The sequence below is a fragment of the Fundulus heteroclitus genome, chromosome 2, assembly GCF_011125445.2.
Source record: "Fundulus heteroclitus isolate FHET01 chromosome 2, MU-UCD_Fhet_4.1, whole genome shotgun sequence".
NCBI classification, from domain to species: Eukaryota; Metazoa; Chordata; class Actinopteri; order Cyprinodontiformes; family Fundulidae; genus Fundulus; species Fundulus heteroclitus.
In genome coordinates, this window is record NC_046362.1 from 4,475,299 (window position 1) to 4,489,909 (window position 14,611).

Below are 14,611 nucleotides of genomic sequence, written 5' to 3' on the forward strand. Positions count from 1 at the left end.
CTACCCAGAACCCTCAATGTTTAAATGCGAGAGGGGGTGAAGGGAGCCGCCCGGGGCGAGGCTCACACAACATAAGCCCCCCCCCCCAGACGTCTTCCCCCCACCCCCCCATATCATGGCCTACATGAATGTGCGTTGTGAAAATGTTTGGAGTGAAAGTGTCTAAAATGCATGATAAAATTGAGGAGAGGGACGTCACCAAAAGGTGGCAACCTCCAGTAATGCCCTCTCCCCAAGGACCTACATGTGTGGCGGCGTGATGGAGCAAGCAGAGGGAGGAGTCCGGGGATGGGGAGCAAAGGACTGGGGAGCCAACCCAGGGAGCCAGCTCCCCTACTGACTCCAATAGGCACCCCCGCTCCCCGAAAGCTCCACCCGGAGAAAGGGGCCCCTCCAGCGGCACCACCATAGCCCGGGGGCCGGGGAGAGGCCGCAGGGCCCGCCAGCCAACCACCCACCAGGACCAACACCCCTACCTCCCCTAGCCCACCCCCCATGTCTACTGTATTTAATTTTCATTTTCATTTGAGCGGCATATTCAATTTCTAACGTGCAGCAAATGTAAACCTCACTTATTTCTAAAGAGTCTGATCCATTTATTCCATCTACTAGCATAGAGCTGTGCTTGTAGTCTTAACGTAAAAGTTAATCTTTCCAACCATTCTTGTTTACACTGTCAGAGAGTTATGTTTGGGCCAGTTCCGAATAATAGTTTTTCTAGTTGTGGCTCTGAGAATTTTTAGTAGATATTTATTGTTATTTTCCAGGCTGCGAGCAATATCTCCTAACAATAGTAATAAAGTAGGTTGTTGAAATTTAAAACGAAAAATCTATTCAGTTTTCTCTTAGACATTGCTCCAATTCGTTTAAATTTTTGGCCAGGAACACAGAATGTGGAAGTGATTTGCATTTTTGTCCCTGCAGTCCCTCTAGCATGCTGACGAGTTTGAGCTTCTGAAAGATTGTTGTTTTGGGTGTTACAAAAAAACGCACTAGATTTTCCCAGCTAAAGTCTCGCCAATAATTGGAAGAGGAGGTTGATGCTGTGGAGTTCCACATGTTCTCACATTGTTCTTGTGATTGTGATATCTCTATATTTAATTCTTTCTCCCATCTTTTTTTAATATATTCTTTTGAGATTTCTGAGCTCATATTTTTGTTGTTGCATTTGGAAGCTTGCAAAGTATTCTTAGCCATAAAATTGCAATATGCTGTTATTCCTTTATGTTCCCAAATTTTAAATATTGAGACAAACTGGTTGGATTTAAAGTTTGAATGAAACGCTGCCCATCAAAGAACTCATATCTGACTGCACAGATTTAGTTCCTCGTCCACTTCAAACCAACCCTGCAGTGTAAAAGATACTAAAGGATTTAATTATTTTTGGCATACTGCTGTAAGTTTCTGATCTCCAATCAGTGCTTGTATAGGGATATTTCCACACATGTTCTCCATTTCCTTCCACCTAACTTCACAAGTAACATCACATCACTGTGTCACAGTTTTAAGATGAGCTGCCAGATAATAATCATAAAGACTTGGTAGTGATAAGCCCCCTTTATCTTTTTCTAATCATAAGAGTACTGTACTTAACCCTGAGATATCCGTTTGTCCCATTCATGAAACTGAGCACGAGGAATTTTAATAGGCAGGGATGAAAATAAATATAACAGCTTGGGTAAAACTGACTTTTATGAGATCAATTCTTGCTTTTAAGTTAAATATACATGTCACCAATTGGGTAAGATCTTCTATTACAGACCTGTTCACACTTTCTACGTTTCTTTTTTTTTTGTACAGGTCATTTGGGGAGTGTGTTAAGCACACACACCCATATGTTTAATTATTTTTTTAGACCAATCAACAGGGATTTTGTCTTTAAGTTATGTTGATGGGCAGTAATTCCAACACATAAATTAAGTTTTATCCATATTTAAGCTAACCAGAATAAATTCCAAATACAGTATGTGTCGCAATTGTAATAGAGCCTGAATAGACTCTTCTGGATGGGAAATGTATAGAAAGACATCATCAGTATATAATGCTATTTTATGTTCCTTTGAGTTTTGAACAATTCCGTGGATATTATTATCTTCCCTAATCGTCTGGGTCAGGGGTTCTATATAGAGTGAAAAGAGGGTTGGAGACAAAGGAGAGCCCTGTTTTGTGGATCTTCCCAGTTTTATTCGGTCACTTAGGTGTCCATTTATCTTAACTCTCGCAGTAGGTGTTGCATATAATGTTTTAATACTATTAATGGAGTTTTTAGTGAAACCAAATTGGTGCAGGAACAGAAATAAGAAATCCCAGCTTACCTGATCAAAGGCCTTTTCTGCATCAAGACTGATAAAAACTGCTCTATGATTATTTGACTCAATGTTATGGATTACATAAAGAGAATGTTTTGTGTTATCTTGAGTCTGTCTGCCTATGACAAACCCGGTTTGATCCTCGTCAATCAGCTCTGAGACAAATAGCTTCAGCCTGTCAGACAAGATAGATGCATATAGTTTATAGTCTTGGTTCAGGATGGATATAGGTCTATCTGAGCTACATATTAATTTATTTTGGCCTTCTTTTGGTAGAACTGTCCGATATAAGACCACAATGGAGGTGTTGTCCTATTTACTAATGTCCAGTTAATTTCCTTTAATAAGACTGGAGACAATTCCTCTTGTACCATTCGGCTGGTAGACCATCTGTACCAGGTGTTTTTTTGTTTTTTCAAACATTAACTCTAATTCTGGTTCATTAATAAACTTAGTTTAATGCTTATTCTGACTCTCCCCGATTGTTGGTGAATCAAGGAATATTTCTACATCATCCAAATTACTTTGGTTCAGTTGTGTGTATAATGTTTTATAATACATTTGAACGTCTGTAGACTGCTTCGTAACTTTCCTGTCATGGGGTCCACTATTGAACATACTGACTGCATTACTTGTTTCTTCCTAACTTTACTTGCAAGTAATTTTGCTGCCTTCGGTCCAGTTTCATAGAGCAATTGTTTTATGAATTTATACTTTTTTTCTTCTTGTTCCTTGTGTGTATATATCGAGAATTTTAGTCCTTTTATCCTAGATTTATGAAAGAAGATGGTTACAATTAGTCTCAGTATGCCTGCTTTCCAAATCCTTTAATATATTCTCTAGTTCAATTAGTTTGTTCCCCCCCTTGCTTTTTATTAGCCATACTTAACAATATTTGAATTTACCTCTTATGACAGCTTTCAAAGTGTCCCATAAAATATTAGGGTCAACTTGTCCATTGTCACTTAATTCTAGAAAAAAAAATATTGTTTCTGCTTTTATCTCTTTTATGATGTTTTTTTTAATCATTTAGTCAACTTGTATATAGTCTCTATATAGTTTTTTGGCTCTTGTGTCTAGATTGAGAGTGAAATATATTGGTGCATGATCTGACAAGTTCCGAGTACCAATTTGACAGCTTTTTATTCTGCGTATGTTATTCCTGAGACCCAAAAGGAGATCAATCCCTGAAAACACTGCATTAAGAGGAGCAAAGTAAGAAAAAGCTCTACATGTTGGCTGCATCTCTCAATTATCCAGTAAACTAATGTCATTTAATTATTTTCTCAACAGCCTATTTTGTGGTGTGGTTGTCCTTCAATATTAAATGTGTTGTTTTTATTCAGGATTGTATTAAAATCGTCTGCACAAATTAAAACCCCTCTTGACTCCAAGGAGAGCAGTTCTAGGATCTTTCCCAGGAATGATACATCATAGTGTATTTTTTTGACCAATCTGTATAATCTGACCCAATCTGTATAATATGATTGAACTTGATTTTGTAAAGTGCCTTGAGATGACATGTTTCATGATTTGGCGCTATATAAATAAAATTGAATTGAATTTAATTGAATTGAATAGTGCAAGGGCATATCCATTGAGAAGAGTACATAGTTCCCATTCCATTTTGCCCTGTACCAACACATAACTGGCTTCATTGTCTTGTATTTTCTTAATTAATTCAAAATGTAGGGATTTATGCATTAATACTGCAACACCTCTTTTAAGGACAGTTTTGAAGGAGCTGTAATAAACATTTCCAAATCTGAACTTTTTTTAATTTTTCATGTTCTGCTTGGGACAGATGCATTTCCCGAAGAAGCATAATTTGAGTGTTCTCTCTTTTTTATCTTAGATATCACTCTGCTCCTCTTGATAGTGCTGTTGAGACCATTTACATTCCATGAAGCTGCTCTGATATCACATATATCCATACCAGCTTACGCCGACAGATAGAACACAGTTAAAACAAAAAAAGAACTTGAGAATATAATATAAACAGAACAACTTCCATCTTCAGGGCTTCACTCTGCCCTGTTAACCGGCAATGTCCTTCTTCACATCGTGGGAGGAAAAGTCCTACCCTAGATAGGGCCTCCTTCTCTGCCTTAAGCAAAGTCCTTTCTTTGAGCATAACACAAGCATTCATTTCACCATTAGTCATTAGTCCTGATCAATGGTGAATTTTCTCATGACATGAGGGTTTAGTTAACTTAAGAACAAACAAAAGATTGATTTAACAAGTACCTTTTATAATATAATATTTATAAAAAAAATAATTGATCGAATAATGCAATGATAAACATACAAACCTACGTTCCTACCACTTTGACTTTATTTAATTAAAAGTATATATATATATATATATATATATATATATATATATATATATATATATATATATATATATATATATATATATATATATATATATATATATATATATGATTATAGATTTATGGACTAAGACCAAACATATACCCCACGACTCAAGCCTCTTGCCTAGCCCTTGGGTTTGTCTGTCTGATTCTGTTTTCATGTGTATTGGCCTGGACTTCTTTTTTGGATCCCTCTCAAGCCTCAGCCATTCAGCCCTGTGTTGAACTTACAGCTGCCTGCAAACTACAAAGTGCAGCCTGGTGTGATGTCATCATCCATCTGACTCCCTGGATCCAAACCGAGCTTCAAGGATCACGGTTCAGATCCATGATCTCCAACCGGACTCTGAGAGGCGGTTGCTGTGAGCGCTCCTGACAGTTTCCTTTTTTCCACAAGCAAGATTATTTTAACAAACATTTTGAAACGTTTTCTGTGTTTGGCTGAATTTTTGGGTCCTCTGTAGCTGACATTACAGATGGGTGGAGAAATCTTTGGTCGTGGTTCTAAAGTGGTCTTATGTCGCACAGTGACACAGGTTTAAGGGCAGCCATTTTTAGCGTCTTGCGACCAAAGATAACCTGCGATCAATATCTCACAGTGTCAGATTCACAGTGTGACAGCTCCTACGACCTACGTCTAAAAATCAGAGCTTATGATATGAGAGGCTTCACATGTTCCAAAAAGTACTGCCCAGCAATTAAAAAATAAAATGAATAAGTTCTGGATTTGTGAACCAATTCCTGTCAGGGTTAACCTGTCCTGTTTGCCGCCGATCAGACAAGTTGGATTGATCTGAGGAAACACATCACCACACTTCATTATTGTTCTCTTATTGTGGCAGCCGAGACCATGACTGATGAAGAATTTGGGTCCCAAAGCATTTTTTCTCCCAGTTGGATTAATTTTCTTGCACCTGCAGCAAACTTTGATGCACTGAACTGGAACATTTTGTAGAACATATTTTTATTATTATTATTATTATTATTATTATTATTATTATTATTATTATTATTATTATTATTATTATTATTATTATTATTATTCAAGAAAGGATATTGACAGTTGATTAAACTGATTCATCCAAAGAGAACTCTTTAATTTATTACTGGACTCTTTATTATTAAACTTATTTGATTGTGGTTTGTTTCTGATGGATTTGGGATTGAAGAGCTGATTTAGTTTGTTTATATTATGTCCAGCTGTTGTTGTAGATGGATGTCAGAAGCTTATTGTCGTATGTCGTAAGCAATTTAGAACTAAATAGTGATTGTATGATGTGCACATATCGAACTTGACATCGTACCAAAGATTGTTATATCCACATTGCACAGTGTGTCATTGAGTAGTCTTATAAGATTGCTAAAATCAACTGCACAGTGTAAGAAGACCATAACATAGGAGACATTGTATGGCAAAGCACGATTTGTGTCAGTATCTTAATTTAAAATTAAAGACATCTTGTATTTTTTTTTTATTCACTTTGAACTAAACAGTGACCTACACTCCATTTGTCAAAATGTATGACTAGGTCCAAAACTGAAGTATTCCTCTCACTGAGAAAATAAAAAGATGATAAATGTGTGTTTTCAACCAATTTGGCCTTGATTTCATGAAAAAAAAAAAATAAATAAAAAAAGGCCATCCCTGGGCTGCCACCTTACCGTGGTGGAGGTGTTTGAGTGTCCCAACGATCCTAGGAGCTATGCTGTCAGGGGCTTTATGCCCCTAGTAGGGTCACCCAAGGCAGACAGGTCCTAGGTAAGGGACCAGACAAAGAGCAGCCCAAAAACCCCCTTGTGATGAGTACAATTAATTGACGTTGTGTTCCCTCACCCGGACGCGGGTCGCTGGGGGCCCCACTCTGGAGCTAGGTCTGGAGGTGGGGCACGTTGGTAAGCGACTGGTGACCAGGCTTTTGCCCATGGAGCCTGGCCGGGCTCAGTCCAAAGAGAAAACATGGGTCCCCCTTCCAATGCGCTCACCACCTGTTGGAGGGGCCAAAGGGGTCGGGTGCATTGTACAACCGGTGGCAGTCGAGGGCGGGGACCTTGGCATTCCAATTCTCTGCTGCAGAAGCTGGCTCTTGGGATGTGGAATGTCACCTTTCTGGTGGAGAAGGAGCCTGAACTAGTGCGCAAGGTTGAGAGGTTCCAACTAGAGATAGTCGGACTCACCTCGATGCATGGTTCTGGCTCTGGATCCAGTCTCCTTGAGAGGGGTTGGACATTCTTCCACTTTGGAGTTGCCCCTGGTGAGAGGCGGCGAGTTGGAGTGGGCATACTTGTTGCCCCTCATCTTGTTGCCTGTACGTTGGGGTTCACCCCGGTGAATGAGAGGGTGGCCTCCCTCCGCATTCGTGTGGGGGGACAGGTTCTGACTGTTGTTTGTGCGTATGCGCCAAACAGCAGTTCAGATTACCCACCCTTTTTGGAGTCCTTGGAGGGGGTACTGGAGAGTGCCCATCCTGGGGACTCCCTCGTTCCTCTGGGGGACTTCAACGTTCACATGGGCAATGACAGTGAGACCTGGAGAGGCATGGTTGGGAAGAATGGCCCACCTGATCTGAACTTGAGTGGTGTTCTGTTGTTGGACTTCTGTGCTCGTCATGGATTCTCCATCACGAACACCATGTTCAAGCATAAGGGTGTCCAAATGTGCTCTTGGCACCAGGACACCCTAGGCCGTAGTTCAATGATCGACTTTGTTGTTGTTTCATCTGACCTGCGGCCACATGTCTTGGACACTCGGGTGAAGAGAGGGGCGGAGTGCTCCACCAACCACTACCTGGTGGTGAGCTGGCTCTGATGGTGGGGGAGGAAGCCGGTCAGACCTGGCAGGCCCAAACGTATTGTGAAGGTTTGCTGGGTTTGCAAAGTCCCCCGTGAGACGGAGCTTTAACTCCCACCTCTGGGAGAGCTTTGAACACGTCCCGAGGAAGGCGGGGGTCTGAGTGGACCATGTTCCGCTCCTCTATTGTTGAGGCGGCTAGTTGGAGCTGTGGCCGCAAGGTTGTTGGTTCATTTTGCGGCGGCAACCCTCAAACACGCTGGTGGACACTAGCAGTGAGGGAAGCCGTCAAGCTGAAGAAGGAGTCCTATCGGCCTTTATTGGCCTGTGGGACTCCAGAAGCAGCTGATATGTACTGGCAGTCAAAGCGGCAGGCGGCTCGGCTGGTCACCGAGGCAAAAACTCAGCATGGGAAGAGTTTGGAAAGGCCATGGAGAAAGACTTCCATATGGCTTCGAAGCGATTCTGGTCCACTATCCGGCGTCTCAGGAGGGGGAAGCAGTGCAGTACCAACACTGTTTATAGTGGGGGAGATGTGCTGCTGACCTCGCCTCGTGACATTGTGTGTCGGTGGGCAGAATACTTCAAAGACCTCCTTAATCCCTCCAACACGTCTTTCATTGCGGAAGCAGAGCCTGAAGGCTCTGGGTCGGGTTCTCCCATCTCTGGTGCTGAGGTCGCCGAGGTTGTTAAAAAGCTCTTTGGTGGCAAGGCCCCGGGGGTGGATGAGATTTGCCCTGAGTACCTTAAGGCACTGGATGTTGTGGGGCTGTGTTGGTTAACGCAGCTCTGCAGCATTGCGTGGACATCGGGGCAGTTCCCCTGGATTGGCAAACTGGGGTGGTGGTCCCCCTATTTAAAAAATGGGACCGGAGGGTGTGTTCCGTCTACAGAGGAATCACACTCTTAAGCCTCCCTGGTAAGGTCTATTCTGGGGTTCTGGAAAGGAGGGTCCATCGGATAGTCGAATCTCGGATTCAGGAAGAGCAGTGTGGTCTTCGTCCTGGCCGTGTAACACTGGATCAGCTCTCCACCCTCAGCAGGATCCTGGAGGGTGCACTGGAGTGCTTAGTGAATCTGGAGAAAGCATTCGACTGTGTCCCTTGAGGGGTCCTGTGGGGGGTACTCCAGGAGTATGGAGTACCGGGCCCTTTAATAAGGGCTGTTAGGTCTCTGTATGACCGGTGTCAGAGTCTGGTCCACGTAGCCGGCAGTAAGTCGGACTCGTTTCCGGTCAGAGTTGGACTCTGCCAAGGTTGCCCTTTGTGACCGATTCTGTTCATAACTTTTATGGACAGAATTTCTAGGCACAGCCAAGGTGTTGAGGGGATCAGTTTTGGTTACAGATCGATCTACGTTCCTACCCTCATCTATTGTCATGAGCTTTGGGTCATGACCGAAAGAACGAGATCCCGGATACAAGCGGCCGAAATAAGTTTTCTCTGTAGTGTGTCTGGGCTCTCCCTTAGAGATAGGGTGAGCAGCTCAGTCATCCGGGGAGGACTCAGAGTAGAACCGCTGCTCCTCCACCTCGAGAAGAGCCAGTTGAGGTGGCTAGGATGCCTCCTGGACGCCTCCCTGGTGAGGTGTTCTGGGCATGTCCCACCGGGAGGAGACCCAGGGGAAGACCCAGGACATGCTGGAGGGACTATGTTTCTCAGCTGGCCTGGGAACGCCTTGGGATTCCCCCGGTGGAGCTTGCCCAAGTGGCTGGGGAGATGGATATCTGGGCCTTCCGGTTGGGACGTGGGGGTAGCAGGAAGACGATGGATGGATTGACAAAAAAGCAAACAAAAAAACAATACAGAACTAAATAACTTTTTCATATGTAAAAATACAAAATTAATGAATTGTTATTAACCACTTACCTTTTGAGCCAGTGTTTGAACAGTAATGACACCTGTCAAGTGTCTGTCAGTGCCTATTATTCAGTTTGTTGCATATTTAACTGCTTTTATCAGATTTCACAAGTTATTTCCAAGCATTTGAATGTATGACGAACTGACTTGCCATACACACTACTAGCTCTCCACTTGTTCTGTGTCACTGGAAGCTCAAAACCTTTCCAGATCAGTGATGAAAAACACGCAGCCTCAAGTTAACTCAAACTTGTTTATCCCACACACTGAAAAACAACAGTTGACCAAAGTGCTGTACAACTCAAACTGTCATAAGACATTCGATTGGTGTAACCCAGATAAGCAGCCTTACTTCAGTCAGCTGGCAAAGCCAGTAAATAACAATGAGTTTTCTCATTTATTTCACATTTAATTTGTGTACAATCTGTATTATGATTTACAGCAATTTCCACTTTGACTTTATGTGAAGCACTTGCTGTGGCTTTGCATTCTTATTGCCATACAACTATTCAAATCCAGCCCCAGATACCTTCAAAACCTCATCTAACTAGCAGCTTTCCACATTATACGTTGCTGCTCTCTTCTCCCATACCTCTCACTACTTGGTTAGTCAGTTAAAGGTTATGTCGACCAAGTAATACTTAGTATTTTAGGATAATTTAATTTTTGTATTTTTACTTTCTTCCACTGGCTGGCCCTAAAAAAATCATGTTCCTCAGTTCAATATAGATAAATTAGAAACAAAAAAAATAGCGATTCAATTCAATTCAGAAATACTTTATGAACCCCAAAGGAAATGAAATGCTAGCGTAACTCATGTTATAGAGGTCTCTTCAACGAGTTGTAGATGCTGGTGGCTGCAGGCAGGAAGGATCTGTAGTGCTGTAATGGTCTGTCTTACTGTGGATTTGAGTGGATCTGGCTTCACAAAACCAAGATAGTGGATTTTCCAGATATCCTGTCTTAATTAAGCCTTGACTCAGTTTCAGTGGCAATTTATTCTGTACAGCTAGCCTGCTACAGACAAGGCGGACAGCCAGGCTTAATCCTGACACCGTATCTGCTCAGTCAGCGGTTACACTGATTAGAAAGCAATGTAATTTGTCAGTGATTCCGTTTTCTTATATGTGTGCTTTGGTATTTTTTTTATCAGCCTGCATTAAAATACCAGTGATACGTATTGGCATTCAGTCAAGTCCTATTATTACTTTAACATTATGACGGTAGCCTATACCATGTTAACTTTATAATTATCCAGGTGGGCATTGTTACTGCTTGATTGTGTTTTTGAACACTGCTGTTGTTTTAAGTTTGACAGTAAGGCTTCAGTAGGCTATTACATATGTTGAGGAGATCAAAGAAATGGCTGATAAAGAAGCAAAGGCATGGTCAAAAAAATCAGGTGTTGCACCATTTTCCACGACCTGACTCCTGACTCCTCCAGCACAAATGTAGTGCCCTTCAAGTTCACAGATTCAATAGGCGACCCCCAAATGAAAAACCAAACCATAAGGCCTGGAGACAACATCTGTTAAGGGAACAAATGTTCTATTATTTGATATATTTTATCATTTATATTTGATATATTTTATCATTTAGTTTTAAATGCAAGCAGTGTTTGTATCAATCATTAATACCATTATTAAAATATTATATGAGGTGAACATTGTTTTGCAAAGGCTGTCTCCAGAAAAAGTTTCATTCCTGTGCTGCTTTTTTTTTTTTTAGGAGTTATAGAGGTGTTAGTGAAACAACGCCCTCTAGACTTACACAATCTTTGCACAGATGCTGGAGAATGATGTAACACTTTGCCATATAAGTTGCTCCAAACACGTCTTCCTTTATAATAGCAGCACTGTTTAGAGCAGGGGTGTCAAACATACGGCCCGCGGGCCGGATCCGGCCCGCGGGCCGGATCCGGCCCGCCGAACAATTTAGTCCGGCCCTGTGGCTAAATGCATTATCATTATAAAAAAAAAAAAAAAAAAAGTGTTTTTTTTTTTTTTTTTTTTTTCCAGTGTCCTGTCTGGCAATGTGGCAATAAGATGCCACAAAGAGTTCATCAGATTTGACTTTCACAAGTGGACAAGATAAAAGGAAGAGAATGATAAAACAATTATTGAAAAAAACATGTACTTTGTTTAATTGAAAATATACAGTTCCTATATTGTCCACCAGGGGCGCTGTGTTTAAATTAGCAGATTAAGCTTCAGGTGTGGAAAAATTCAAATCATTTCTTAGTTTTTATCTGTTTGATGTATTTTGTCATGCAGGACAGTGTTTTTAAGTTCCAAAAAATGTGAATAAATGTTTTTCAACATTGTATAATCACTGTGATCAGTTCTTATGCATAATGCACAAGTAAATGTTTAACTGAATAAAAGTATTGTTGAAATTGCACATACTTTTCTTAAAAACGCTGAGGTTATTCATAATATATTGTGTAAAAGTGAAATTAACTTAATATAAAAATGAACAAGTCCACATTTATTAGTTCTATTTAATCTTGCAATGAGTTTACTCGTGTGGCCCTCTTGAGATCAGATTAAGCTGAATGCGGCCCCTAAACCAAAATGAGTTTGACACCCCTGGTTTAGAGGGCCTTTAAATCTCATCAGGCTTAAATAGCTGTAAAACTATAACAATTTGAGCAAAAAATAAAATAAGGGGATAGTTTTGGAAACAATAAAGCCTCCTCTAGTGAGCCAGTTAGAAAAAAAGCCTTATTTCACTTTGTTTAGAGGCGTAGTTTAAACACCTGTCTCAGCTGGGCCCATATGTTGGCTCGTTTTCAATCTCAATGCCATAGAAAAACTACTCTTCAGTTCTTACTTTTTTAGTCACATTTAAAAGTATCAGATCATTAAGCAAATTTTAATATCAGACAAAATAGAACCCAAGTAAACAAAAAATTCAATTTTCCAATGATAATTTCACCCAGAAGATCCTGGGGTTAAATCGCAGTGTGTGGTCTCTCTCGATAAAGTTTGGATGTTCTTTCTATGCACACATGGGTTCTCTCCAGGTAGTCTGGCTTTCTCTCATGTTCCAAAATATGAATGTTAGAACAATGGGTATCTCAGTTTAACTGTTACAAGTGAATGTGTGTACAGCTTATCCAACCCCACCGTGCCCTTTGTGAAAATATAATTGACCCCTTTGTTAACCTAACCCTAATTACCTGTGATTGATGATATCTTCCTTTAGTTTCACTGGTTACAATCAGACCTGATTACTGCCAGGCCTGTAGAATCAAGAAATCCTTTTCCGACAACAGGAAGTTGGCTATAAGAGCTCAGGATAACCATTTTAAGCCCCAATCTATAGAAATTCTAGAACAAATGAGAAATAAAGTCACTAACATCTATCAGTCTATCAGTTTCTGAACTTAAACTCAATTACTTTTGTGCTGTTGCATTACCCAAGTGTGCTGGAGCTCAAAGACACACACTGCTGACCAAGAATTCTTCTTCAGGATCTGAAGCACAATTCCACCTCTCAATTGTTAAACCGAATGAGGTCTCAAGTGGTCTTGTCAGTGTCTGGAGTTAAATCTCATTGATATGCTGTGGCAGGAACTTAAACAACCTTTGGATGCTCAAAATAATCTGCAGTCTGGCTAAATTAAAGCAATTCTGCAAAGAAAAGTGGGGCAAAATTACTCCACAGCAACATCGTACAATCATTGCCAGTCATCGGGAACACTGGATGGCAGTTTTTACCACCATGGATGAGATCTCTGGTAAATAGATTTAGGGAGCAGTTAACATTTTAGGGCCAAGGTTGTGCGGAAACAAATGAAAAATGAAAATGTAAGATGGCTATACTATTCCATAGAACTATATTTGCATTAGAAAACTAAACTTAAACAAGACATTTGTATTTTATTTTTTTACATTTCAAGATATTACACAATCTTTTAATGATACTTACTTTTTTTATTTCTTCCTGAAGGAATAAAAGAGCTGGACCAGGTGATTGTGGTTCTCTTCACCACACACATGTTCATTGGTGGATTGTTTGGGTTTCTTCTTGATAATACAATTCCAGGTAAGGAAAAAAATATATAATACATTAAAATATTAAAGACCCATCCTTGATACCTACTTACCTTGTCTTTTCTTTCTAGGTACTGAAAAAGAAAGAGGCATCAACAGCTGGCAGGACAGGGTGCAAGAGGACGGCAGAAACTATTGTGATATGTCATGCTACGATATCCCTTTTTGCAGTCGTTTTTTAAAAAGGTTTAAATGTTTCCAGTTTCTACCTTTTCTCCCATCTTACAAAACCTCAAAAGAGGGAGTGTCCACATAAAGAAGTGGTACCTTCCTGGTTAATATTAATCCTCGTAACCGAATTAAGCCAAAATTGCTGTTGTTACCATTGAACTTCACCTGTGAGGTGATTGTGGTTTTTTAAAATGTAACTTACATGTTGAACTAATAAACAAAATGCAAGTTGTTTATTTTCTTACCAAATATCCAGTAGGATTTTGATGTTGAAATTAAAAAAGATTTTTAAGTTTATATGCATCAATGTGTGGTTTATTCCTAAAATAGACCAATTTCTCAAAAGATCATTACTACCTCATGATCAATACTAACAGAACAGAAACATTTTATATCAACTATTTGTTTGACATAGAATTGTACACTACTTTTGCAGCTGTATTTTATGGTAAGGGTTAAATATCATGTCATTGTCTAGGTTTAGAGTCAAACCTTTTAAACGTGCCTTTGCGCTTAAAAAAATGCAGTTTGCTTTTATTAATTTGTGTTATGTAGTCCTGAACTGTGATAATAAAAGGTGCTGGATTATAAAGAGTTGTTCTGATTCAATAAATAATAACTTACAGACACAATACCATTGGAAAATAACATGTAAGCATCACATAAATATATATTTCAACATCTTTAAAAACTTCTATATTTCTTGCCACTGATTTAAGGAAGGGAAACTCATATATTGTCTTCTACAACCTATAGTGTATACAATTTCAACCCTTTATTTATTGTATTTTTGATGGTTATGACCCATAAAAAATGAAAACTTGAAACTCAATGTCTCAGAAAATATCAATATTGCATAAGATCAATGAAAAATTATAGTTTAAACAGGAATGTAAGACTTCTGAAAAGTATGTTTATATCTATGTGCTCAATACATCACTAATTACTGCTTCAATGCACCAGGTAAAGAAGGCGATCAGTCTGTGGTTCTGCTGAGTTGTACTGAAAGTTGGCATCAAACCTTCTGCTCAGTGTAAATCTACTTTAA

The 14,611-nt window shown here is 39.9% G+C and overlaps 1 protein-coding gene across 2 annotated transcripts in view; it reads left to right on the top strand.

Annotated features, from left to right (window-relative positions):
• Nucleotides 1–14,121, top strand: part of si:dkey-106n21.1 (solute carrier family 23 member 2) — an 82,889-nt gene extending 68,768 nt beyond the window's left edge. For both annotated transcript variants that reach the window (XM_036146029.1, XM_036146035.1), the window contains 2 exons: nt 13,289–13,384; nt 13,464–14,121. In XM_036146029.1, the coding sequence (XP_036001922.1) occupies nt 13,289–13,384; nt 13,464–13,648 (281 nt within the window). In that variant the 3' untranslated portion in view covers nt 13,649–14,121. The remainder of the gene's footprint in view (nt 1–13,288; nt 13,385–13,463) is intronic.
• The last annotated feature ends 490 nt before the right edge of the window (nt 14,122–14,611 follow it).